At 56.4% G+C, this 21833-nt stretch overlaps 7 protein-coding genes and 2 non-coding genes across 9 annotated transcripts; 5 read left to right on the forward strand and 4 right to left on the reverse strand.

Moving 5' to 3' along the window:
• Positions 1-167: 167 nt before the first annotated feature.
• Positions 168-6170, forward strand: L226DRAFT_554689 (type II DNA topoisomerase). Its single transcript, XM_067683017.1, has 16 exons — positions 168-576; positions 634-816; positions 1096-2035; positions 2092-2185; positions 2238-2553; positions 2607-2720; positions 2776-2880; positions 2933-3097; positions 3148-3333; positions 3385-3730; positions 3784-4064; positions 4118-4354; positions 4413-4724; positions 4779-4895; positions 4949-5433; positions 5487-6170. The coding sequence occupies exons 1-16, from the start codon at positions 271-273 to the stop codon at positions 5923-5925; spliced, it is 4626 nt and encodes a 1541-aa protein (XP_067531371.1). The 5' UTR covers positions 168-270; the 3' UTR covers positions 5926-6170.
• Positions 6081-8398, reverse strand: L226DRAFT_492466 (peptidase S28). The gene is made up of 10 exons (XM_067677388.1): positions 8002-8398; positions 7907-7949; positions 7716-7830; positions 7311-7592; positions 7060-7227; positions 6956-6994; positions 6793-6897; positions 6640-6720; positions 6460-6574; positions 6081-6405 (listed from the first exon to the last, which is right to left on the reverse strand). The coding sequence occupies exons 1-10, from the start codon at positions 8387-8389 to the stop codon at positions 6179-6181; spliced, it is 1563 nt and encodes a 520-aa protein (XP_067531372.1). The 5' UTR covers positions 8390-8398; the 3' UTR covers positions 6081-6178.
• Positions 8399-9089: 691 nt separating this feature from the next.
• On the forward strand, positions 9090-9175 carry L226DRAFT_t231. The gene has a single exon. It is a non-coding gene; the product is annotated as a tRNA-Asn (tRNA).
• Positions 9169-11082, reverse strand: L226DRAFT_538614 (uncharacterized protein). Its single transcript, XM_067681531.1, has 4 exons — positions 10273-11082; positions 9923-10219; positions 9475-9864; positions 9169-9419 (listed from the first exon to the last, which is right to left on the reverse strand). Exons 1-4 carry the CDS (start codon positions 11072-11074, stop codon positions 9376-9378), a joined length of 1533 nt encoding a protein of 510 aa, XP_067531373.1. The 5' UTR covers positions 11075-11082; the 3' UTR covers positions 9169-9375.
• Positions 11083-11204: 122 nt separating this feature from the next.
• L226DRAFT_514014 (PEBP-like protein) lies at positions 11205-12842 on the forward strand. The gene is made up of 5 exons (XM_067678394.1): positions 11205-11739; positions 11800-11873; positions 11925-12098; positions 12186-12316; positions 12371-12842. The coding sequence occupies exons 1-5, from the start codon at positions 11229-11231 to the stop codon at positions 12753-12755; spliced, it is 1275 nt and encodes a 424-aa protein (XP_067531374.1). The 5' UTR covers positions 11205-11228; the 3' UTR covers positions 12756-12842.
• A 924-nt stretch (positions 12843-13766) lies between these two features.
• Positions 13767-14986, forward strand: L226DRAFT_469521 (HCP-like protein; the record flags this gene model as incomplete). Its single annotated transcript, XM_067676230.1, has 4 exons — positions 13767-14540; positions 14595-14678; positions 14734-14859; positions 14927-14986. The coding sequence occupies 4 exons, from the start codon at positions 13767-13769 to the stop codon at positions 14984-14986; spliced, it is 1044 nt and encodes a 347-aa protein (XP_067531375.1).
• Positions 14987-16405: 1419 nt separating this feature from the next.
• On the reverse strand, positions 16406-16493 carry L226DRAFT_t233. The gene has a single exon. It is a non-coding gene; the product is annotated as a tRNA-Asn (tRNA).
• A 68-nt stretch (positions 16494-16561) lies between these two features.
• L226DRAFT_538617 (Pkinase-domain-containing protein) lies at positions 16562-19030 on the reverse strand. Its single transcript, XM_067681532.1, has 5 exons — positions 18811-19030; positions 17985-18751; positions 17587-17919; positions 17414-17531; positions 16562-17359 (listed from the first exon to the last, which is right to left on the reverse strand). The coding sequence occupies exons 1-5, from the start codon at positions 18875-18877 to the stop codon at positions 16995-16997; spliced, it is 1650 nt and encodes a 549-aa protein (XP_067531376.1). The 5' UTR covers positions 18878-19030; the 3' UTR covers positions 16562-16994.
• A 1146-nt stretch (positions 19031-20176) lies between these two features.
• On the forward strand, positions 20177-21667 carry L226DRAFT_492477 (60S ribosomal protein L19). Its single transcript, XM_067677389.1, has 4 exons — positions 20177-20455; positions 20533-20893; positions 20957-21101; positions 21156-21667. Exons 2-4 carry the CDS (start codon positions 20538-20540, stop codon positions 21240-21242), a joined length of 588 nt encoding a protein of 195 aa, XP_067531377.1. The 5' UTR covers positions 20177-20455; positions 20533-20537; the 3' UTR covers positions 21243-21667.
• Positions 21668-21833: the final 166 nt, after the last annotated feature.

Here is a 21833-nt window from a genome sequence, read left to right on the forward strand (position 1 = left end):
TAGTTTCTACAGTGTACTCATGTCGTGCATTTGCATTGTTCGATTGGTCGCGTTTCTGCAGCTGGCTTGGTGAACGCATTCAGTGGTGAGCGTCTATATCACGTGCTCAACGCGGCCATCTTCACTGTCAGTCGCGTCGCGTTGAACGCCTTGGACACGAACCATCACCCTCGCACGAGCCACCTCGGCCGCGCCCTCGACCTCCTACCTCAACTTACCGACAACCAATCTCGAGACTCTACATTTACGACTATCTACGACCCCTCAACCATGAGTGATTCGGAGGAGAACTTCGACCTCGACGTGTCTGGCTCCGAGTCCGACGACTACGCGCCAGCGCCGAAGAAGACCACCAAGGCTGCACCGAAGAAGGCGGCCACCAAGCCTGCTCCTAAGGCTGCTGTGAAGCCCAAGGCGACGAAGAAGACGGCGAAGGTGCTGGTAGACAAGGATGACAACGCGGACAGCGACGGTGACGACCCCACGGATGAAGAACCCGCGTCCGTAGCTGGTCCGTCCGCGCCCGCAGCCGCCGCAAATGGGAAGAAGAAGACTGCGTCGGAGACCTACACGAAGGTGTGTGTTTTTGACATGTTCAGACGCGTGTGGTTGCTGATTGCGGGCGCGTGGTAGCTCTCGCAATTGGAGCATATCCTGAAGCGACCGGATTCGTACATTGGGAGTGTGGAGACTATTACGGCCATGATGTGGACGTGGGACTCGGAGAACAAGCGAATGGCGCACCGGGAGATCAAGTATGTGCCTGGTTTCTTCAAAATTGTGGACGAAATCCTCGTGAATGCTGCGGATAACAAGGTGAGTTTCCGTCTGTTCATACGCGTATTCACGCGTTCTACGTCGTGCTAGTGGATAAGGCCAACAATACTGCGCCAAGTCCTCAAATACACGTCCTTTGACACTCTGCTAGCGTGCCAACGTCCCCATTGCTCCATGACCACCTGCTGGTAGAGGCACATTGTTCGGTTCTGTCGGTTCGGGTACAACATGCAAGTACAGCAGCATTGCGCTAGTACCAACACTTACTTGTTACCTGCTCAACGACTATGGAAGAGCTAGTGCTAATACTGTCTGCAGATCAATGACCCCAGTATGGACACCATTAAGGTTACCATCGATGTCGAGAACAACACTATTTCTGTCTACAACAACGGAAAGGGTATCCCGATCGAGATGCACTCGAAGGAAAAGATCTACATTCCTGAACTCATCTTCGGTCACCTTCTGTCCTCTTCCAACTACGACGACGACGAGAAGAAACTCACCGGTGGTCGTAACGGTTACGGTGCCAAGCTCGCCAATATCTACTCCACCGAGTTCACCATCGATACGGCTGACAAGGCATCCGGCCAGAAGTACGTTCAGACATGGACGGACAACATGAGCAAGATGGGGAAGGCGAAGATTTTGAAGAATGGCCGTGGCGAGGAGTACACGCGAGTAACCTTCAAGCCAGACCTCAAACGGTTCGGCATGGATTCCATCGATGAAGACACTGTCTCTCTCCTCAAGAAGCGCGTTCACGATCTTGCGGGGACAGTCAAGGACGTGAAAGTCTTCCTGAATGACGAACGCTTGAAGATCAAGAACTTCAAGCAGTATGTCGAGCTCTTCCTGAACTCGGCGGCTGAGAGCGCTGCCGAAGCCTCGGGCGGTGCCGCTCAGGCGAAGCAGAGTATCATCTACGAGCAAATCGGCACTCGCTGGGAGGTCGCCTTCGCGGTTTCGGACGGCTCATTCCAGCAAGTATCGTTCGCGAACTCTATCTGTACGTCCAAGGGCGGCACGCACGTCAACTACATCGCCGACCAACTCGCCAAGAACCTCATCACTGCCATCTCGAAGAAGAACAAGGCTGCTGCTGTCAAGCCTGCGCAGATCAAGAACCACATGTGGATTTTTGTCAATGCGCTCATCGAGAACCCGACCTTCGACAGTCAAACGAAGGAGACGCTCACGTTGCCTGCGAGCAAGTTCGGTTCGAAGCCGAACGTGTCCGAAGACTTCATGAAGAAGGGTCTGTTGTTCTTCATTGTGGATTGTAGGATTCGTCGAGCTCACACACGGCTTCAGTGGCCAAGTCTTCGATTGTCGATCACGTCTTGAACTGGGCAAAGTTCAAGGCTGATCAGCAAATGAAGAAGACGGACGGTAATCGCAGGACTAGGTGCGCTCGTTCTGCCGTTGTGGTGTGGTTGCCAAGCTGACACGCTCCGCAGGCTGACTGGCATGACCAAGCTGTCCGACGCCAATAACGCCGGAACAAGAAAGGCCCAGGACTGCACCCTCATCTTGACTGAGGGTGACTCCGCCCGAGCATTGGCTATTGCGGGTCTTGGTGTCGTCGGACGTGACAACTTCGGTGTCTTCCCGCTCCGTGGGAAACTGCTCAACGTCCGTGACGCGAAGCACGACCAGATCATGAAGAACGAGGAGATCCAGAACATCAAGAAGATCATGGGTCTGCAGCACAACAAGGAGTACACGGATACCGCCAGTCTGCGGTATGGCCGTCTCATGCTCATGACGGATCAGGTATGTTCGTCAGTTGGCGCCGTATGGGTCGTTGTTGACATTTAGGTCCACAGGATCACGATGGTTCGCATATCAAGGGTCTACTCATCAACTACCTGGACCACTTCTACCCGTCTCTCTTGAAGATTGACAGGTTCCTCGTCGAGTTTATCACTCCCGTCGTCCGAGTAAGTCTCAGCCATCTATGTTTCTGTTGCTGCTGTCCTTCTGACGTGCTAGTAGGTATGGAAAGGGAAGGAGATCATCAACTTCTACACCATTCCCGAGTACGAGATGTGGCTTGAGGAGACACCGAACTCTCACAAATGGGAGCACAAGTACTTCAAGGCGAGTGAAATCCGCGAGGTTCACGAGATAAGTACGTCTGACTTTCCAATAGGGTCTCGGTACGAGCAAGGACGAGGATGCTCGCGATTACTTCAGTGACATGAAGCGTCATATGATCCCCTTTTCCACAACACGAGATGGCGACCGAGAGCTAATCGAGCTGGCATTCAGCAAGAAGAAGGCGGACGACCGTAAGGAGTGGCTTCGTCAGTTCAGGGTGCGTCCATTGTCGATCGCTAGCGGAGGCATGCTCAATGCGTCCTGCAGCCCGGAACATATCTCGACCACACCCAACGCGAGATCCCGCTCGCGGACTTCATCAACCGCGAACTCATCCTGTTTTCTATGGCCGACAATATTCGTTCGATCCCGTCGGTTGCCGATGGTTTGAAGCCCGGTCAGCGGAAAGTTATCTGGTCTTGCTTCAAGCGTAACCTGAAGAAGGAAATCAAAGTCAGTCTTTGTCCATCTGGATACGCTTCAGCGCTGACCTTCCTGTCCTAGGTTGCGCAACTTGTCGGTTACGTGTCGGAGGTCTCTGCATACCATCACGGTGAAGCCAGTTTGATGGCTACCATCATCAACCTGGCCCAGGACTTCGTCGGAGGCAACAACATGAACTTGCTCATGCCGAACGGTCAGTTCGGTACTCGTGACCAGGGCGGCAAAGATCACGCCGCGGCTCGTTACATCTTCACCGAATTGGCCCCGGTTATTCGCAATGTCATGCACCCCGCCGATGATGCCATCTTGACGTACCAGCAGGATGACGGTAAGCAGGTCGAGCCCGAGTGGTACATGCCTGTCGTTCCTATGGTCTTGATCAACGGCGCGGAGGGCATCGGTACCGGTGCGTGTCATATATCGATTCCACTGTTGTTCCTATGTTCACGTCTCCAACAGGCTGGAGTACGACTATTCCGAGCTACAACCCCGAGGAAATAGTTGCGAACATCCGCCGCCTCATGAACGGCGAGGAGCAGGTGCCTATGCTTCCATGGTGGCGTGGCTTCACAGGGACAATCAAGAAGGTTGGCGACAACAAGTATGACGTGCTGGGTACCGTCAAGAAGATTGACGACACGACGGTCGAGATCACGGAGCTACCCATCCACAAGTGGACTCAGAATTTCAAGGCTGAGCTCGAGGCCATGTGCGGCGAGAAGGGCGAAGGCCCCATCAAGGCAAGTTCCGATGCAGACCGCGGAAGGGTAGCTGGCTGAATGATCGTGTGCAGGACTACAAAGAGTACCACAACAACATGAATGTCCACTTCGTCATCACGATGTCCGAGAAGGAGATGGAGAAGGCAGAGAAGCAGGGCTTCCACGAGTTCTTCAAACTCTCGACCAAGATCAACACGGGCAACATGGTCTGCTTCGACTTTGACGGCAAGATCAAGAAGTACAACTCGGCGGAGGAGATCATCGAGGACTTCTACCCCAAGCGTCTTGCCTACTACCAGAAGCGCAAGGTATGCCCCTCTATCCCGCACGTGACGCCTCGTGTAAATGCTCACCGACGATGGACAGGACTACCTGGCAAACGACCTGCAGAACCAGCTCGACAAGCTGAACAACCAGGCGCGCTTCATCAAGATGATTGTGGACAAGGAGCTTATCGTCAACAACCGTCGCAAGGTGGACATCGTTGCCGAGCTGCGCAAGAAGCAGTTCCGTCCCTTCCCGAAGGTCGCCAAGGCGAAGGCGGCTGGCGAGACCGAGGAAGTCGTCGAGGAGGACGACGACGACGAGAGTGGGAGCGGCGGTGAGAGCCCGACTGGCAATGTCACCGACTACGATTACCTCCTCGGCATGGCCATCTGGAGCTTGACAAAGGAAAAGGTTGGCCTTCTGAGCCCATGCCTGTGTTCATGCCCCATTCATGCGTCTCTACAGATCGAGAAGCTCCTCCAGCAAGCGAAGGAGAAGGAGCAAGAACTGCTTGTTCTTCTTGCTCTCTCGCCTATCGAGATCTGGCAGACCGACCTGGACGCATTCCTCGCGCAGTGGAAGGTGAGTTACACCGCATACTATCCGTAGATATGGGTGTAATAGGGGACCTGTAGCAAACGTGCGAGGACTGGGAAGCCAAGCTCTGTGCTGCGGAGGGCCAGCAGGGCGCCAAGAAAGGCAAGAAGAAGCAGCAGGGGAAGCTGGGTTTCAAGCCCAAGAAGGTGAAGGCGGAGGATTCGGATGACGACTTCAACCCGACGAAGCCTGCGCCGAAGGCCAGGAAAGCTTCTGAGGCGAAGAAGCCTGCATCTGCCGTCCCGTCAGGCTCGAACGTCACGATCAAGAAGGTCAAGGACGAGAGCGATGATGACTTACCGCCTCCGCCCAAGAAGCGAGCACCTGCGAAGAAGGCCGTGACGAAGGTAGAGGATGACTCCGACATAGAGATGGTGGACGCTCCTGCTCCTCGGAAGCCTGCGCCCAAGAAGAAGGCTGCTGCTAAGGCCGCTGGCTCGGATTCCGAGTTCGAGTCACCACCCTCATCGAAAGACAAGGGAAAGGCCAAGGCCATGAACGGATCGGCGGGCAAGCGGAAGAGGTCAGTTGGATTGTGTGTCTCCGAGACCCCGTCGCTCATACCGTCTATCACAGTCTCGACAACGATCTTGAAGATAGTGATGACGACAAGCCCCCTAAGCCCGCAGCGAAGAAGAAGAAACCTTCTCCTGTGGACGATGACGACGACATCATGGAGGTCGACGCACCCAAGAAGAACGGCAAGCAGGCAGCTATCACCGACTTCATCGGGAAGGGCGCGCCCCCTGCGAAGAAGGCCCCCGCAGTACGCAAGGCGTCGAACGGCCAGGCTCCGAAGGGCAGAGCAGCACCGGCGAAGAAACCTGCGAAGAAGGCCGTTGTATCAGAGGACGACTTCGATGATGACGACGACAACAGTGTCCCTCCTCCTCCTCCGCCCAGGCGTGCAGAGGCCCCGAGACGTGCGGCGGTGGCGAGGACGGTGTCGAAGTATGTTGAGATTTCGTCTGGAGATGAGGATGAGAACGGGTCGAATTTCGAAGACTTTGACTAGAGCACTGGCCAGGCGCCGCTTCGATACCAGACTTTTGTGGGCTCTTTTCTGACGTTGCTCGTTCGCTCACTCGTGATGGCTCTCCTCTTGATGCCCTTGTATTCTTATTCACATGTATCCGATATCGTGTTCTGACAGCCATGACGAGTACTGTTGATATCCGTACCAATACTCATGCAATCGTGTTTGATGATATCCTAATGACAATGCATCCGTGGTTATGTACTATGCTAGCGGGCCCAATGACATCGCTTTACTGCGATGGTGGCTTGAAGTCCTTCAACCAAGCCTTGACGAACGCGATCTCCTGGTGGTGGATGGTCTGAATGAAAGCAGGCTCGGCACTAGGATCCGCCAGGCCGTTCTCATCCCAGTGGTGCACAGCTGTGGGAATGAGCTTGAATGGACGGATGGTCGTGTCCTTGCGAGGATGCGCTGCAGGGTCCGGGCTGTGGGGCGTGTCGCCCCTCCATGGGTCGTCTTCAAAAACATGTTAGGTACGAGCAAGAGATGTATAGAAAGTAGACCACACACCTTGGCCGTCGATGATCGCGAGGCGGTCAGCTGCAATGTTGTACCCACCGAGCTTGTTCACATCCTCGACGTTAGGCTCCGGGGGGACGGTGAAGTGCTCGCCGGGAGGGTATGACTAGTATGGTGGGAACATCAGCAGTTTACTTTGGAACATGATTTCCTGACCGCGACATCACGTACGAGAGTGCAGGTGAGTTCGCCATAGTCTTTTGTGAGGAGGTTGGAGATGATACGTGGGATCTTCGGGTCAGGTGGCGGCGTCTGTCAAGAGGGGAGAGGAAGGTCTCAGTGGGACGAGGCCCGAGGACGCATGATGCTGAAGAGATGTCGCACCATCAGGAAGCCCCATTGCGTGCACACTTGGAAGTTCCAGAGACGCCACGTCTGGGACAGGTCGGTCTGTTCGTAGAACTCCTTGTTCGTGATCGTGCCGAAACACTGCGGAGATGATATTCGCCGTGAGCACTCAATGATTATCTGGTGATGGGACACAGACCTCGTCCTGTTCCTCGATGGGGCAGCTGGAGGAGTAAGTCTGCAGCGGAGAGGAACTATGAGCATGCGCCAATATAGTTGCCAAGTTGCCGTCCCGCGGCTTACCGCGTTTATATACTTTGCGTAGTTGAACGTAGCATTGGAAACAGTGATGCCCTGTACGGTATGCACCGTCGCGTTATCGGGCGTTCCCAAAGCCGCACAGAATCGGGCGAAACCATTGCTGTTGACCGCGGGATCCCAGTTCGTGTTCTGCCAGCCGCCCAAGGGTGCCTGTACATGCAGAGCCAGTCAGTATCACGCTCTCAGGTGACCTTAAGCCGACGCTACTTTGGGCAGATCGCAGCCCCACGTACCGAGAGAAGAGACGCGACGTCAGGGTCGTACGACACGCCCGAAAGCCCGAAGACGGCCTTGATTGCGTCGTGTGTCTTGTTCTTCGCGATCAATGCATCGAACTCGTATACTGTCTTCTGCACTTGTGCGATGCACTCCGTAGGGGCATACTGCCGGATGATATCGAAATAGCGCCAGTCGACCACCGTGGCGTGCGTCACGCCGCTGGAGGAGATCGCGCCGAAGACAATGTCCGGGTAGAGCACGCGCATGTGTGCGGCCCGCGCGCCGCCGTACGATCCCTGCGGGATGATTGTCAGCTTTCTTCCTTCGAGGAAGGTGCGAAGCGCACAACACATGTGCAGGAGAAGAGATATTTTTGCCCGCCAAGCGAGCGCATGTGGAGGAAAGACGGGTTTACTGACCCCGTAGTAGATCCACGGCGTACCCGGTGCCGTGAGGTCTGCAGCGATGTTTGGGAACGTTACGTTCGCAATGAAGTTGGCGGAGTCTGCGGCCGCTTGCTCATTGTTCAACCACCTGTGCAGGAGCCGTGATGTCAGGAGTGCTCTTATCGCCGAGTGTCACAAGGACATGGATGTTGGACAGGGCATACCTCAGCGAGTCCGTCGTGAAGTTCTGGACCGGTACAGATGCGCCTGGAGGAGCTCTGTGTCAGTCGGACTCCGTACGGTGTGTCAAGAATACTACCGTAGTATCTGTGTTCCAGGACGATACCTAGGCCATTCGTCGCGTTCGCGAGAATGTCGATAATGCCGGTGTCCAATATGGGCATGCGTTCGTCACCGGGGCCTTCACCAGCCTCGAAGACTATCACTGGTCCACCGGGCTTGTAGTGACGATCACTAAGCCAGTACCGCTGCTGGAAGGTGAAACCAGTGTCGGAGAAGTGGTCAAGAGGTTGCGTGAAGTTGTATTGAGGGAACGTCACGCCCTGTCGTTTGTTGAGTGCCGATCCGGTTTTTGCTCCCAGCTTCACATATTGCGGGTTGGAGGGCGCCAGTGCATCGACATGCGCAGCGAACGCGAGGGCTACCGCGCCCAGGCCGCCCAGGCGTCTGAAACTGAACGAGGACATGAAGGTCAGTGCCGGCTTGGAGTTGCCCATGCGGCGAGGGACTGGGTATATATACCTCTTCGACCGGGGGAAGTCTGGGAAGACTGGGATAAGTACATATGGGTCCTCATGCAGGGCCGGATCAACTGCATCATTCGAAGGCGAAGCACTTGCCGCTGGCGTTTGCTAAGCCTGATCCGCCCTGGGCCGCTGGCCGTGAGCGCACCCTTGCAAGGACATCAAGCACAAGGGTAACTTGGGTAAGTATATCACTTCTCTTGGCCCAGCCTGACTGTGAAGAAGTACCCACCTGAACGTTACCCCTCCATTTGCGCAACCACACGCATGCGATACTTTGAAAACGAGGCCGTATGGCCACTGATCATGTCAGTAGGCTGTACAATATTTGAGCGGGTAGCCGGCGCATGTTCATGTGGCTGACGGTGGCCGAGCGGAACAGTTTCAAGGACGACTTGAGGCATGAGCCCGACGTTGTGGCAGCAACGGTTGCCTTTGGTGCTAGCAGAGGTCAAATTCGATGCGGCACCATGCCTTCGCTCTTCGTTCGTGGAGGCTCAAGATCTAGTACAGTAGTCCGTCGATATACAATGAACATCAAACCTGAGGATACAACGACATCAAGTCAACCAGAACTTAAGGCAGTTGAGGCCGGTGTGAGCTTGACAGAGCCAAAATGTCTTATTGCTTCTCCTTTAGCATCTGCCCCATGGCTGAGTTGGTTACAGCGTCCGACTGTTACATTGGTTGTCTATCGGAAGGTCGTGAGTTCGAGCCTCACTGGGGCAGCAGTCTTGTTTTTACCGTCTTCTACATACACGGAGTCTTACTAAAGCACTTGCTTGTCGATACATACATAGAGAATGTGATGACTACTTCCAGAAATAGTACCGGCCCCAGAAGTATCTATCTCAACCATCTATCCAACTCCTGGGGGAGTGATCACACAAACAGATTGCGCGGGGAATTACGTTTTACTCACAACTGCCTCAAGAAGAGCTGGCTTCTCCCTCGTACAGCCCGATATATTCTTCTGCAATGAAAGTTGAATACCACCAGTCAATGATGAGCACCAAACACCAACGTACGGAGTGTTCTCATTCGTTGCGGGACATGAGGAGGATCAGATGAGGCTGTGGTGCTTTGTGAAGACACCGAGCGTCGACGTGGTGCGGTCACGCCGCTTACTGCCCTGCCAAGTGACTGGGACAAAGCCACTGTTAAGACCCCGCGGACCCGCTTGTCAAGTGCCAGATCGTGCTCGAGCGTAGGGCATCGCCACCCCACCATTTGGCCATGAGTACCCTGTGTTGAAATGTTGCTTTTCGTAGCCTCGCCGTACGCCGCGAAGTAGGCGTGGCACAAAGCACATGATAGTTTGGAAACACCGACATATGGGATGATGCGGCGGGTACGAGAGATCTTGAGAAGTTCCACTAGGATGGCGCATTCGCAGTGAATATAATCGCTCTTCATGACTGACATAGACCACCATGGTGGGTGAGAATGACTGACGTGAACACATTGACGACGTACCTGCACAGCCCACCTTACCCACAACCTGATCTACAAACTTCCTCATATCCTGCTCTTCCACCGTGATAGTGATATCTGCGCCCAAAGCCCACTGGAGGCTGTCCATGCTGACCTCCCACAGCACAGGCGGTACGGGGGCTGGCGTAATGACCTTGATCTCGAAGCCTGCACCAAGGACATGGTCGAGAGTGGGAGAGCGGACGAGCGCCAACAGTTGGCCGAAGTCTCGGCGTGTGGACAACAGCTTCTGGATCCAGCGCTCGAAATCTAGTTTCTGGTTCAGGTTTCTTTGAACAACTGAAGAAGCGAGATATGAGATATAAACGCCAGTGTGAGGAAAGCGGACCTACGACGTATGTACGACCGACACTTCTCCAATACACCCGGTAGCAGTCGCCGCAGACTATTCACGGAAACGTCCAGACCTTCCATAGCGAGCCGCAATCGGTGGATGTTTGCGTCGTCACAGTCTCCATTCAAAGCGTCCAACATGTCCGTCAGGGCCGACGAGGCAGTCCTGAAGGCCAAGAGGATGGAGTCGCGATCACCTTCAGGCCCTTGCAGCTCTTGTAAGATGGCGAACGCTTCCAGCGGTATCGATTGCGGAGGCGAGGGCAATTGGATAGCAGCGCAGACGTCGAGGAACGCCTTGCTCCAACCATACTTCTCTGAGCGTCTCTTGACCCAGGAATGGCGGTATACTGCGACTTCCATGGCGAGCAGTTGCTTCAGCAGGGGGTATTCGGTATTCTCCGGGATGTATGTAGGGATTATCTGGCTGAGAGGAGGTGATTTACGGACTGTTGCACCAGCAGCACAGACGGCCTTGAGAAGATACTCGAGGTGGGAGACGACGTCCTTCGGCACCCGTTGAGCATCCTCACCAACAAGAACGAGCGCATTGGGTTCTTCGAGTGAGGGAGGGACGATCGCAACAGCGTACACCTGCTTCCCGGGCTGGTTGACTAAGAGGCGGGCAAGGCTGTCGAGGACAGGGGCATAGTGCTTGAGGCGTTTGTCCAGCTTGTTGACCTTGGGATATCTGCCGTCTATAGTCCCATCTTCGTCATTAGCATGCAGGAAGAACACCAGGCTGTCGGGCCTGGAAAATTTGGTTTGCGGGGGAGACGGTGCTTGTGCTTCCGGGTTCATGGTCACGGTGGCCGAAATAATGAATGTCTGGAACTTGGACGCGTTCGAAATGGACGCAGGCGCTTCCGCCACGTTCTTGGGCGCTCTTCCCGAATTTCTGCAAGCGCGCCCAGGAGACCGCGTCTCGTCCCGACCACCGTTTCCCTCGACGGCCATGCTCGCTCTCCGCCGCCTTACCTGCCATGCTCCCCGACTAGTTCTGGTGCGCGGCAACGCAACGCTTGAAGCGGCCTCGACGCAGGCAAGCGTGCCGCCCCCGCCTCCCCCCGTGACAGTGAAGACCGCTACGCCAGCGAAGGAGAAGGAGACTGCCCCAGAAGAGCCCGCCTCGTCCGAGCAGGCCGAGCAGCCGAAGGGCAAGCAGCGCCAGTGGCCGACACGGAGGCCGTCCATCTCGTTGGAGCGGCCAAGGGAGTGGTGCCGGCCCATTGCGAAGGGCGTCGAGCCAGCATATGACTATGCCCTGCGCTACATCTTGCGTGATGCTGCGTTTGTGAAGAAGGAGCTAGAGGAGCTGCAGGCGAAGGTGAAGGCTGAGGAGGCCAAGCCTGAGGGCGAGAGGGACGCGCAGGCGTTGGAGGAGATGAGAGAGAAGGTGCGCGTGCTGGAGATTCAGGCCGAAGCGAACCTGCCCGACGTGCGGTGGAAGGCGAGGAACGGTATGGGTGAGTGCTATTTGTTGTAGACGATCTAACGTGTGGGTTGGAGTGACACCGTGCACGTAGCGGACATGAGCAAGCCGATATACCGGCACCTGCTCGAGCAGAAGTGGAGGGAGGAGGGAGACCTCGACCTTCTGGTACGTTGCGTCTTCTTGTGTCAGAGTCGGTGTGCTGACACGGTGGTATAGATGGAACGTATATACCAGATGAACGTGGTGCCGGACATGCTTCCGGAGCTGCACCCTTCGTTTGACTTGCGCCTCCGCTACCTCGAGCCGCCTCCGAAGAACAACTACTTGCGTACGCGTGTTAAGCGGAAGGTCAAGCAGGTCGAGCCCGGTATCTTCTTGATGCCAGAGCAGGTACGTTTCCTACTCTCCCGTCCGTAGCGTGCTCGACATCGCTACTTTCGTGGCCCCGCACCTGGCTCACATATTCTGCCATGACAGACAAGGAGACAGCCCGAGATCTACACGACGCTGTTCCATACGGACACGCGTCTGTACACTTTGCTGATGGTTGATTTGGACGTTCCCGACATGGAGAGCCAGTCGTTCACAACGTACTTGCACTGGATGCAGTAAGTCTTCTATGTGTGGTCGCTACTTCTCTTCACTTACGTTAACCCCCCTAGGCCTAACATCCCCCTCTCCGCATCTACTCAGTCACCCACAGTCCCTCTTGACACGCACACACGCTACGTTCCACCACATCCGCAGCGCGGTACTCCTTACCACCGCTATGTCCTCCTGGTCCTCCCGCAGTCATTGCCGACGGAGCCCATCGACATCCCTGTGTTCCAGGAGTCGGACCGGCTCGGATTCAACTTCCGCGCCTTTGCAGAGCAGTACGGTTTCGACGGAGCTCGGGGAGGCGGTGCGCACATGTGGCGTGAACAGTGGGATGAGACGGTGTCGCACATCTACAAGTTCACGTTCAAGAAGGACGAGCCGCGGTTTGGCAAGATGCCGAAGCCGGACCCGTACGCGGAGCTCAAGCAGAAGAAAAAGTATCTGTAGACGGGTTGGATACTGCACACGTACACTACTTACATAGTTACACCTCTAATGCGAGCGTGCACTCTGCTCCATGTGATGCGAGCGGTCTCGCGCGCGCCGTGCGCTGCTGCGTGAAACAGTCTCAACATGATAATCTTGGTGATATTGACGGCTGACCACCGCCGCGCAGCGGAATATGGCTGGGCTGCGGGCGAGAGCGGTGCAGATCTGCGTTACGTGACCGGTGGTCGCGCCGCGGTTGCATCGGGAGGAGAGATCTACTTGGCAACGACCACTGTAAAGGTGTTATAATGGATCGCTACAGCTCTTCAAACGATCACTCTCATCACTGCATACTCCATCCCCTACGAGCCGTACAACATGGCTGAGCCCTCGGCTGGTTCCCAGCTTACCCCCAATCTCCACGATTCTTCACCGCTCAACACCCTCATCCGCCGCACGTCGTCAAGAAGGGTCAACAAGCAAAGACCAGCCAACCTCGAGCCTCCGGGAACTCCTCCGCGACAGACAGGACACCCAGGCTCAAATAACATACTGCCCCCGCCCCATTCGCCCATCCTGCATACACAGTTCCGAAGCTCGACGGCCACCGCAGGGTCGTACTACGACGATGGCGGGAGCATGCGCACCATCTCCTGGGACGCACGCTCGGCCACCGCGCCCTTCCATGGCCGCGCACCACACGATTCTCTTGCGTCGTCCAACTACGACCTCGATTCGATAACCAACAGGTACCGCGACACATGGCGCTCGTCCGGCGTTGTTGATCCACCTTCAGTCTACGACCCCCCTGACGTTCCAGATCTACCCACTGTCGTGGTCTCCGCGGCCCCGGAGAGCCAGCCCACCCCGGAGCCCTGGCAGCCCGAGTATGAGGTCCCGGGTCCCTCGAAGGGCGGCCGCATGCCCTCGCGTGTGCAGGCCCCGAACCTGAACTTCTCGAGGCCGGTGGTGCAGCCCATGTCGGACCTCGATTGGCACGAGTCGGAGGACCGCAAACGCGAAGTGCTAATGAGGAACGTGCCCTCTCCTACATCGCATGAGCATCCACCAGCTGCTGCGAGTCCACGCCTTGGCTCCAGCCCGCTCAGCTCACCAGCAGTAGGTCCCTCGACGCAGCCGGGCTCGCGGCCCGTCTCCCCAGCTTCCATGCGTGAACAGCAGCCGTATGCGAACCCCTACCCGTCCCCCACTCCATCACCGAACGCCGCGCAGTCGTATGCTTCGTCTTCGCTCCAGGCACAGACCCCAACAAGCATAGGCGGCCAGCCACCGCGCATAAACTCCTCGGCGAGCGTATACTCGAATTACTCCTATTACGAACTCCCTCCCACCCCGACGTCTGCGACCATCCATGGCCCACACTCTCCAGCGTCCTTCCCCGCCCCTGCCTCTGCTCCGCCCAATGTCCCGCACATGCCTACAACACCCGCGGCGCCTGGAGCCCCAGGCCGGCAGCGCGCCAAGTCGACCGCGAGCAGGAGCAGCAGGCACAAGGAAGAAGACCCCGCCTTGACGCATCCCCAGACGCCGCAGGACTACCTCCAGCTCGGGATCAAGTGCCACCTCGAGAACCGGCTTGCAGAGTCGGCGCAGGCGTTCGAGAAGAGCGCGACGCTGAACGGCGGGTGCGGTGTGGGCATGCTCATGTGGGGGCTCGCGCAGCGGCATGGATGGGGGTGCGCGAAGGACGAGGCGACGGGGTTTAAGTGGTTGAGGCGCGCGGCGGAGCTTGCGGTTACGGATATGGAGAAGGGGCAGCAGGGTGATATGAGTGCAGTCAGGGTGAGTGTGATCGTCGCTCCTTTCTCGTGGTACGTGGCTCATTTGAGCGTGTAGTCCGAGCTGGTGCTTGCTATCTATGAGGTCGGGCAGAGCTTCTTCCGCGGGTGGGGCGTTCAGAAGGACAAGGAGATGGCTGTGGTATGTACACTCCGCGCTATGTCCATCCTGCGCTTGCGTGCTGATGTCCTTCCAGCAGTATTATCGGGTCGCGGCGCGACTTGGAGACCCAGATGCCCAGCAGGAGCTCGCGTTCTGCCTCGAGCACGGCAAGGGCTGCAAGAAGGACAAGAAGGAGGCGGCGAAGTGGTACCGCGCTGCCGTACGTATCTTCTTTCTTTCTCTGCGCGGCCTATGTACGCATGCTGAGACCGGCTTCTCTCTTGCAGGTGAAGCAGGGCGCGAGCGACGTCGGGCTGGCGTGGATATACAAGGATAAGTACCAATAGTCGTGCCTGCCCCGCACGTTGGCTCTTCTCTTGGGATCTGGTTCGCACATATACCCGCTGCTTTCGTTACCCATCCGTTTTAGGCATTTTGCTGTATCATTATTGCGTTGACCATATGGACACGATGTTCTTCTGACGACATCCAACCGCTGTTGCTCGCCCGGTATGATCTGGTGCTGGTGCTTGATGTCGAGAGTGATCGGACATGTCTCAAGCGAGACAGCAGCATGAAGATCGCAGACTAGTAAGTTACAAACAATGGTCTCATGCCTTCCCGCAAGTTGACCGGCGTATTACTAGTACGCGCGACGGCACATTCATTCTCCCGTTGAAACGGTCTAACTACAAGGTACACATGCACACGCGTTGTACTAACTACTAATGCACGTCTTCGAGGTCGACATGCGTTTCGAGCAGTTCATCTTCATCGTCTCCACCAGACCACACGCAATGGATGAACCCCCTCGTCGCGGCACGAAACCTCCTTGATCATGTCAATGGCCAAGCGTGTCAGCACGTCCGACGCGAAGAGCCTGATAAGCAGGATAGGTCTTTCCTCGCCCACACGGGGCCCATACGAGGGTCTCCAGGGCACGCGGGAGGAGTGGCGGCGAGTCCCTGGGCAGGAACGCGGCCGTCCTAAGCCATCAATCGCTGGGCAGGTAGGCTCGTATGTACCGTAGCGGTAGTGGCTTGCCCCTCAAGACCGTGAGCAGGTTCCGCGAGTTCGAGGAAGTTGCTTGGCGAACCTCGATGGAGGAGTCGTGGTACCGCATTGACATCCAGGATGGCCCTTGGCGTATCGAGGTACAGACCATGCGCACAGTGGCTTGACAAGCATATGCATATGCAGCATATGCTCCCCACAAACCGGACCGCGGACATCGTCCCAGCGGCGATTCGGAGCGGCTTCCTAAGGCCTGTACAGGATTCAAATCGGCTCTCCGCTTTCATGGCGCAGTGTCGAGAGGAACTGGACAACCCTCGCGAAGTGGCGCTGGTCTGGCTCATCGAAGAACTCAGTTGTTCGAAGACCAACTTGCAAACTTCGACAGGGAAGAGGATGTCGCTCACGCGGTTCCCCAGGGGTCAGAAGAAGGCTCTCGCCTTGCGTGGTTTGCTGGTAGCTTTTCGTCCTCTACGCGTCTGTTATGTATCGTTTCAGCAGGGGGTGCTATGACATTCTATACGGACGTATTGTGCTTGTCACCGGCCCTTTACTCTGCTCCGAGCTTGTGGCTGACCGGCGAGCACACCGCCCACGCGGACGAGGCGTTACGTCCGAAGCACCATGGCTGAACATGTTACGAATTCGCTCCATCATGGCTAAAGTGTGATGAACAATATGCCTAGTTTTCGAGCGGGACTTGCTCAGGCTCAGGACGGGGTGGCAGGAAGGGAAAGATTCATGTAAAAGTACTGCCCCGGTGAGGCTCGAACTCACGACCTTCCGATTGCCTCATTCTAAATAACAGTCGGACGCTGTAACCAACTCAGCCACGGGGCATATGCGCAAGCCAGTTCTAAAGACAATATGTCGTAATTTGCCAAAATATGCAGCTTCTAAGCAACACCAGCCCGAAACCGTTTCCGCCTTATGTTGCGAGGACGCCTTGCCCTCCTGTGTTTGTTATACATAACGGTAGTATTAGACTAACCATTAGGGTACAGGCGTCATTATCACTACAACGAGTCGTGGCCCAGTCCAGAATATGTGCATGAGCAAGCGAGGAAGCCCACAAGGGAGTGGCAAACGTCCGTGTCATGGGGAGATCGCAAGTAACATTCGCAACCCACAAGGGCGCGGTGGCCCAGTGGCTATGAACTACTACGCGAGAAGGTACTACTTCTACATCAAGGGCGTGAATAGCTAGAGGGAAAGCTAAGGGAGACAATAAACACGAGTCAGAGGAAGACAAAAAGACAGGAGAGACGTCAAGATCATGGGGGCCCGAGGGAGCAACATCCGTCGTCGCCAGCCCCCGAACACGTACGTAGTACAAGCGCATCAGGGGATCACCTGCACCTGCGCCTGCGCCATCGCGACGGCGTTGACGTGCTGGTGCGACGGCTTCTGGACGAGGTAGCAGACCTCGATGTTCTGCACCCACGGCTGCTTGATGATGTCGTCGATCAACGACCTCATCTTCGGGTTGGGCTCGAGCATCTTTCGGATCACTGGCCTACATGCGCGGGGTGAGAGGTTGTTGATCGTCGGTGGGCAAGCTGACTGCGTGGGGGTATTGCACGCGGAAACGTAGGCCGCGAAGAGCTGGTCAGTAGGCTGCGCCACAGTCCACGGGAGCTCCTGGAAATGCAGGCAGTAGTAGACGATGCCGCACGCCCAGATATCCACGAGTCGAGCATCATAGGCTAATGCCCCAACATTAGGCGATCAAGGCGGGTGAAGCAAGAACATTTGCTTACGTTTGCCTAGGAATTGCTCTGGGGCAATGTATGGTTCACTGCCACAGAGACCGGTGGACATGTGAATCGTGGACTCCCATGGAAGACGATAGACGGTGGATGCACCGTAATCACCAATCTTCCCCAAGCCGGTGAGCTTATGCTGTCACGCATCAGTGAAGTCCTCCACGTACCTTGAGGTGGCCCCTCATGTCAAAGAAGAGGTTCTCCGGCTTGATGTCACGATGGGCAACACCTTGGCTATGAAGATATGCGACTCCGGTGAGAATCTGCTTGAAGCAGCATTCGACCTCGCTGGGCGACATCCCACCGCGCTTGATGGCCGCATATAGGTCACCACCGGGGCAGAACTCCATGACCTCGCACCAATGCTGGTTCTCGTCCTGGACAAGATCGACGGTCTCGACGACGTTCATGTGGTGCAACGTCGACGAAATGCAGAACTCGGCCGTGAGTTTCTTGACGTACTCCTTCTCTGTCTCGTTCTTTCTCCGCTTGCGGAACTCCTACCACGCGAAACCACCCGTGGTCAGCAACCATGGAGGTGCCCAAAATGTGCGGGTTTACTCACCTTGACTGCATAGAGCTTCTCCTCACTACGATCCCACTTGTGAGCCAGACGGACGACGGAAGTGGCGCCCTTCCCGATAGCCACCTTCTCGCAGACCCCGTACTTCTTCAGAAGGCTCACGGTACTCGCACCAGCTTCTGAGCGTCCGCCCCGGTCCGAGTCTGACTTCTTGCTGCTACCTGTGGAGCGCGCGGAGGATCTCCTCACCAGCTTCTGTGCGCCGAGAAGATCCTTGAGGGTGAACTTCTGGCCGCTATCGGAGTGCACAGAGGAAGGTCTGGAGGGCGGACCCTTGCGAGAGGACTTGTCGTCCCCAGCGGAGGGAGTCGGGGATATCCGCGGGGCCGTGGGAGGTGGTTGCTCCTTCTTGGAAGTGGGCTTGGACGCTTGCGGAGCAGGAGGGGCGAGCTTGTTCCCCGACACGCCCGCGGACATGCTGGGGGCGCGGCTGGGTGGTTGGGTAGATGGAACACTCCAGCTTTCGCACTCGGAAGGGGAAGGGGACTCGCTCGAGGAGGTGGTCATGGAACCGGTGGTTGAGGAAGAGTCGTGCTTGACGTGGGGGGCACCATTGATGACAAGCTTGTCAAGTGGCTGAGAGTGGGCCATCTCCTCAAGACTCTTGCGGGTGTGGCCCGGCTGCTTTGCGTAAAGGTGAGAGTCGGGAGGGGGCAGAGGGATGTGCGCGTGCGCTAGATCAGGGACGCCACTTGAGGCTACGGTTGGGCCGGAGGGTCGGCGCGAACGCGGTTTTCCGTTCGGTTGGGCTAATAGATCAAGCATGTCAGGTGAGAGGAGAGGAGAGATGAAGACACGCATGACATACCATGCGGCGGTTTATCTGAACCCTCTGGACCCTCGCCCTCAGCTTGAGTCGTGTCGTTGTCGGTCATGGAGATGAAGGGTGATTTATGAGCGTGTATTGTGATCGTAGGCGTGCGAGAAGCGCTGATTGTGGGCGATGGAGGGGATGGAGGGTTAAAGAGCTGGAGAGCGAATGGAGCAGTCGTTGTCGGCGGAAACGTGTTTATTGGGATATCATGACGAGAGACACGTTGTGCAAGTGTTGTTGGGGGGGACAATAAAGGCGTTGCGAGCGGGCGGGAGCGGGCACGCCCTCTCACCAAACCCTGGGGGACTTGGTGCGATGCGGAGGAGGAGAGGAAGGGCTGAGCTAAGGACTGAGGGAGGTGAACCGGAGCAAAAGGGCCTCTTACGGCGCCACTCGTATTCGTTTTTATCCGTCGCTTACATAAGCCTCTGTTCCGCCAGCAGCAAATCGCGCGTCAGACCCAACGTGCGGCCGAACTCGCCCCTGCGCGCGTCCCGCTCAGCACTGCAGCGCTGCCACAGTCAGGCCACACTTGGGCCAGCTAGAATTCGCGCTGCGGGCCACGTTTGAAAGACTTCCAAACTCACGCCCTCGGCCTCGCGCGGTCTCCTCCTCTGCCCCAGACATCGCGTCGCCGTGGCCATCGGGCTCTGCATGCTCTTCTCACCGCACACGAGGTGATCAAGCGGACGTCTGTCTCACAACCGCCTCGTGAATCGTAACTGCTTGATTACTCCCTGCCACAATTCTGATAGAAGCCGTTCCTTTTTCCGAGCTACACTCGTCCCCCACGGTACAGTATACAGCGAACATGATGGCCCACCAGAGAGCTGCCGAGATAACGACTCGCACGTAAGCGGGCTTTTCGCTATAGCACCGGGCAGCATCTTTCCCAGACGCCACTTGATTGGCCCATCCTGCGTGACTGCCCCTCTCAAGCACGTCAGACGCTCGCAGACAGGCTCCGAACACCAAGCGCAGAGCTTCCCATCCACCATATCGCGTGCGAGACCCCAACGCGCAGTAGGATGATTGCCCTGTTGAGGAGCAAACGCGATCGTTTGTCGCCGTCGGTGGAAGCTGGTCGGTCAGCGTCGGAGGCACTCGGATACGCACACTCGGAAACTTGTTCCTTCCAGACCAATCGAGACATCACTCCTGTCGGCAGGACGTCTGGACCCTGCGGGATATTTTCGATTATGCTTGAACCAGGCTTGAACTCTAAGTATGGCACAGAGAGCCTGCTGACCAGTGACGGCAAGCTGACAGAGTGGAATGCGCTCGAGACTTCCGAAGCAGTGGCTAACATATTGCAAGGCGGAGGCAGGAGAGACCCGAGATATCATGACGTCGGACGATGAGATGAGATGATGAAGATTGACCGAAAGAGGAGCGCGGAGCCTGTTAGCCGGAGGATGCCCAAGTCGCCAGCAGCCTCACCAGCCCTCGCGGCGAGGATAGAACGCAAGACGAACAACATCAAGCCCGCATCGTAATCGATCTTTCCCGAGGTGCCGGAACTATACAGCTCCTCTGATAGAGTTTCGGCTGTTCCCGAGTGGCTTGCCTCACGTAAGCGCCTCCCTCCTTCCGCCATCGGTGTGTCCATCGCTCCCTATCGACCCTCCTCAAGAACAAGGTGAGCTCGTCGGCGTTCACAACGACAGGGACCTTGTCATCCTAAAAGTCTTGCTCGTCGTTCCCCCCGCTTTTCAGACGCCATGGTCAACCTCCGGTCCCAAAAGCGCCTTGCCGCATCCGTCGCTGGCGTCGGCAAGCGAAAAATCTGGCTCGACCCCAACGAGCAGGCTGAGATCGGCAACGCCAACTCGCGCACGCACGTAAAGAAGCTCATCAAGGACGGCCGCATTATCATCAAGCCCACCACCGTCCACTCACGCGCCCGCACTCGGGACCTTCTTGCTGCGAAGCGCAAGGGTCGCCACACCGGCCCCGGTAAGAGGAAGGGTACCGCCGATGCTCGTATGCCCACGAAGGTCCAGTGGATGAGGAGGCAGCGGGTCCTGCGTCGGTTGTTGAGGAAGTACAGGGAAGCGGGCAAGATTGACAAGCACCTGTGAGTCCGTATCTTGTCTCAGTGCGGTCAAGCCCTCTCATGCACGCGTCTGGCTCGGTTTAGCTACCACTCCCTCTACCAGAAGTCGAAGGGTAACGTCTTCAAGAACAAGCGTGTCCTCATGGAGTACATCCACAAGGCTAAGGCCGAGAAGACCCGCACCAAGGTCCTTACCGACCAGATGGAGGCCCGCCGTGTCAAGAACAAGGTACGCAGTCGACCTTATTTTTCTCTCCCTTTCCACCGTCTCATCGTCCTCTAGGCGGCCCGCGAGCGTCGTGCTGCCCGTGTTGCGGAGAAGAGGCAGGCGATCCTTGCTGTCGAGCACGATGCGCCCGTCCGGGAGTAAACCCGACAAATCCCCCTTCACTCCACCCGCTGCACATCATCATCGTCATCCTCTCTCGTCGTACCAGTACGCTGTATCCTATGCTATGCGCCTCACGCCAATACGCCAAGCCCATGCCCGCATGTTATACATGGTTCTTCGCAGTCAGCTCCGCAGTCGAGCAGATCCAGATCTAAATCTCGGAAGTTGAAACTCGTTCGATGTATACCATGTATATGTATCGTCTGACGCATGGTGTGAATCGTACAACCAATGTACACAGTACAACGGCCTTCCGAAGTCTTGAATCGTCTTAGTCGGTGCTGCAAAGTTTGTTCCCATGCAAGTAGTCTATGTGATGCTAGGCACTGTGATGATGAGCTTCATGACTCCATGACGCAGGTACGAAGTCCCTGAATGATGAGAAGGGAGAGTGGTCTGGCTCGGTAGTGGTATCATACAGGGATTCGAGATGACATCCTTATCCTGAATTCCCTGCCCGCAATACCAGAAGCCCTCTAGCATGGGAGCGCAAGAGTAATAGGTTCACAACAGGGTTCACAACACACCTATGTACATACAAATCGATAGCAATACAGTTCTCAACCATCT

The sequence above is a fragment of the Lentinus tigrinus genome (assembly GCF_003813185.1).
Source record: "Lentinus tigrinus ALCF2SS1-7 unplaced genomic scaffold L226scaffold_34, whole genome shotgun sequence".
NCBI lineage: Eukaryota > Fungi > Basidiomycota > Agaricomycetes > Polyporales > Polyporaceae > Lentinus > Lentinus tigrinus.

What these genes read in the sequence shown, in the direction of transcription:
- L226DRAFT_554689 (XM_067683017.1), top strand. Translation starts at nt 271, where the DNA reads ATGAGTGATTCGGAGGAGAACTTCGACCTCGACGTGTCTGGCTCCGAG. An exon ending in GACGGTAATCGCAGGACTAG is followed by an intron (nt 2,186 to 2,237) that starts GTGCGCTCGTTC and finishes CACGCTCCGCAG; the next exon opens with GCTGACTGGCATGACCAAGC. An exon ending in GGAGCTTGACAAAGGAAAAG is followed by an intron (nt 4,725 to 4,778) that starts GTTGGCCTTCTG and finishes GCGTCTCTACAG; the next exon opens with ATCGAGAAGCTCCTCCAGCA.
- L226DRAFT_492466 (XM_067677388.1), bottom strand. Translation starts at nt 8,389, where the DNA reads ATGTCCTCGTTCAGTTTCAGACGCCTGGGCGGCCTGGGCGCGGTAGCC. An exon ending in CGCCGTGGATCTACTACGGG is followed by an intron (nt 7,593 to 7,715) that starts GTCAGTAAACCC and finishes ATCATCCCGCAG; the next exon opens with GGATCGTACGGCGGCGCGCG. An exon ending in GCGAACTCACCTGCACTCTC is followed by an intron (nt 6,575 to 6,639) that starts GTACGTGATGTC and finishes CCACCATACTAG; the next exon opens with TCATACCCTCCCGGCGAGCA.
- L226DRAFT_538614 (XM_067681531.1), bottom strand. Translation starts at nt 11,074, where the DNA reads ATGAACCCGGAAGCACAAGCACCGTCTCCCCCGCAAACCAAATTTTCC. An exon ending in GTGTCGGTCGTACATACGTC is followed by an intron (nt 10,220 to 10,272) that starts GTAGGTCCGCTT and finishes TCGCTTCTTCAG; the next exon opens with TTGTTCAAAGAAACCTGAAC. An exon ending in GCAACGAATGAGAACACTCC is followed by an intron (nt 9,420 to 9,474) that starts GTACGTTGGTGT and finishes CTTTCATTGCAG; the next exon opens with AAGAATATATCGGGCTGTAC.
- L226DRAFT_514014 (XM_067678394.1), top strand. Translation starts at nt 11,229, where the DNA reads ATGCTCGCTCTCCGCCGCCTTACCTGCCATGCTCCCCGACTAGTTCTG. An exon ending in GAAGGCGAGGAACGGTATGG is followed by an intron (nt 11,740 to 11,799) that starts GTGAGTGCTATT and finishes CCGTGCACGTAG; the next exon opens with CGGACATGAGCAAGCCGATA. An exon ending in AGGGAGACCTCGACCTTCTG is followed by an intron (nt 11,874 to 11,924) that starts GTACGTTGCGTC and finishes ACGGTGGTATAG; the next exon opens with ATGGAACGTATATACCAGAT.
- L226DRAFT_538617 (XM_067681532.1), bottom strand. Translation starts at nt 18,877, where the DNA reads ATGACCGACAACGACACGACTCAAGCTGAGGGCGAGGGTCCAGAGGGT. An exon ending in AGAAGCTCTATGCAGTCAAG is followed by an intron (nt 17,920 to 17,984) that starts GTGAGTAAACCC and finishes TTCGCGTGGTAG; the next exon opens with GAGTTCCGCAAGCGGAGAAA. An exon ending in AGAGCAATTCCTAGGCAAAC is followed by an intron (nt 17,360 to 17,413) that starts GTAAGCAAATGT and finishes TTGGGGCATTAG; the next exon opens with CCTATGATGCTCGACTCGTG.
- L226DRAFT_492477 (XM_067677389.1), top strand. Translation starts at nt 20,538, where the DNA reads ATGGTCAACCTCCGGTCCCAAAAGCGCCTTGCCGCATCCGTCGCTGGC. An exon ending in GGCAAGATTGACAAGCACCT is followed by an intron (nt 20,894 to 20,956) that starts GTGAGTCCGTAT and finishes GGCTCGGTTTAG; the next exon opens with CTACCACTCCCTCTACCAGA. An exon ending in CCCGCCGTGTCAAGAACAAG is followed by an intron (nt 21,102 to 21,155) that starts GTACGCAGTCGA and finishes ATCGTCCTCTAG; the next exon opens with GCGGCCCGCGAGCGTCGTGC.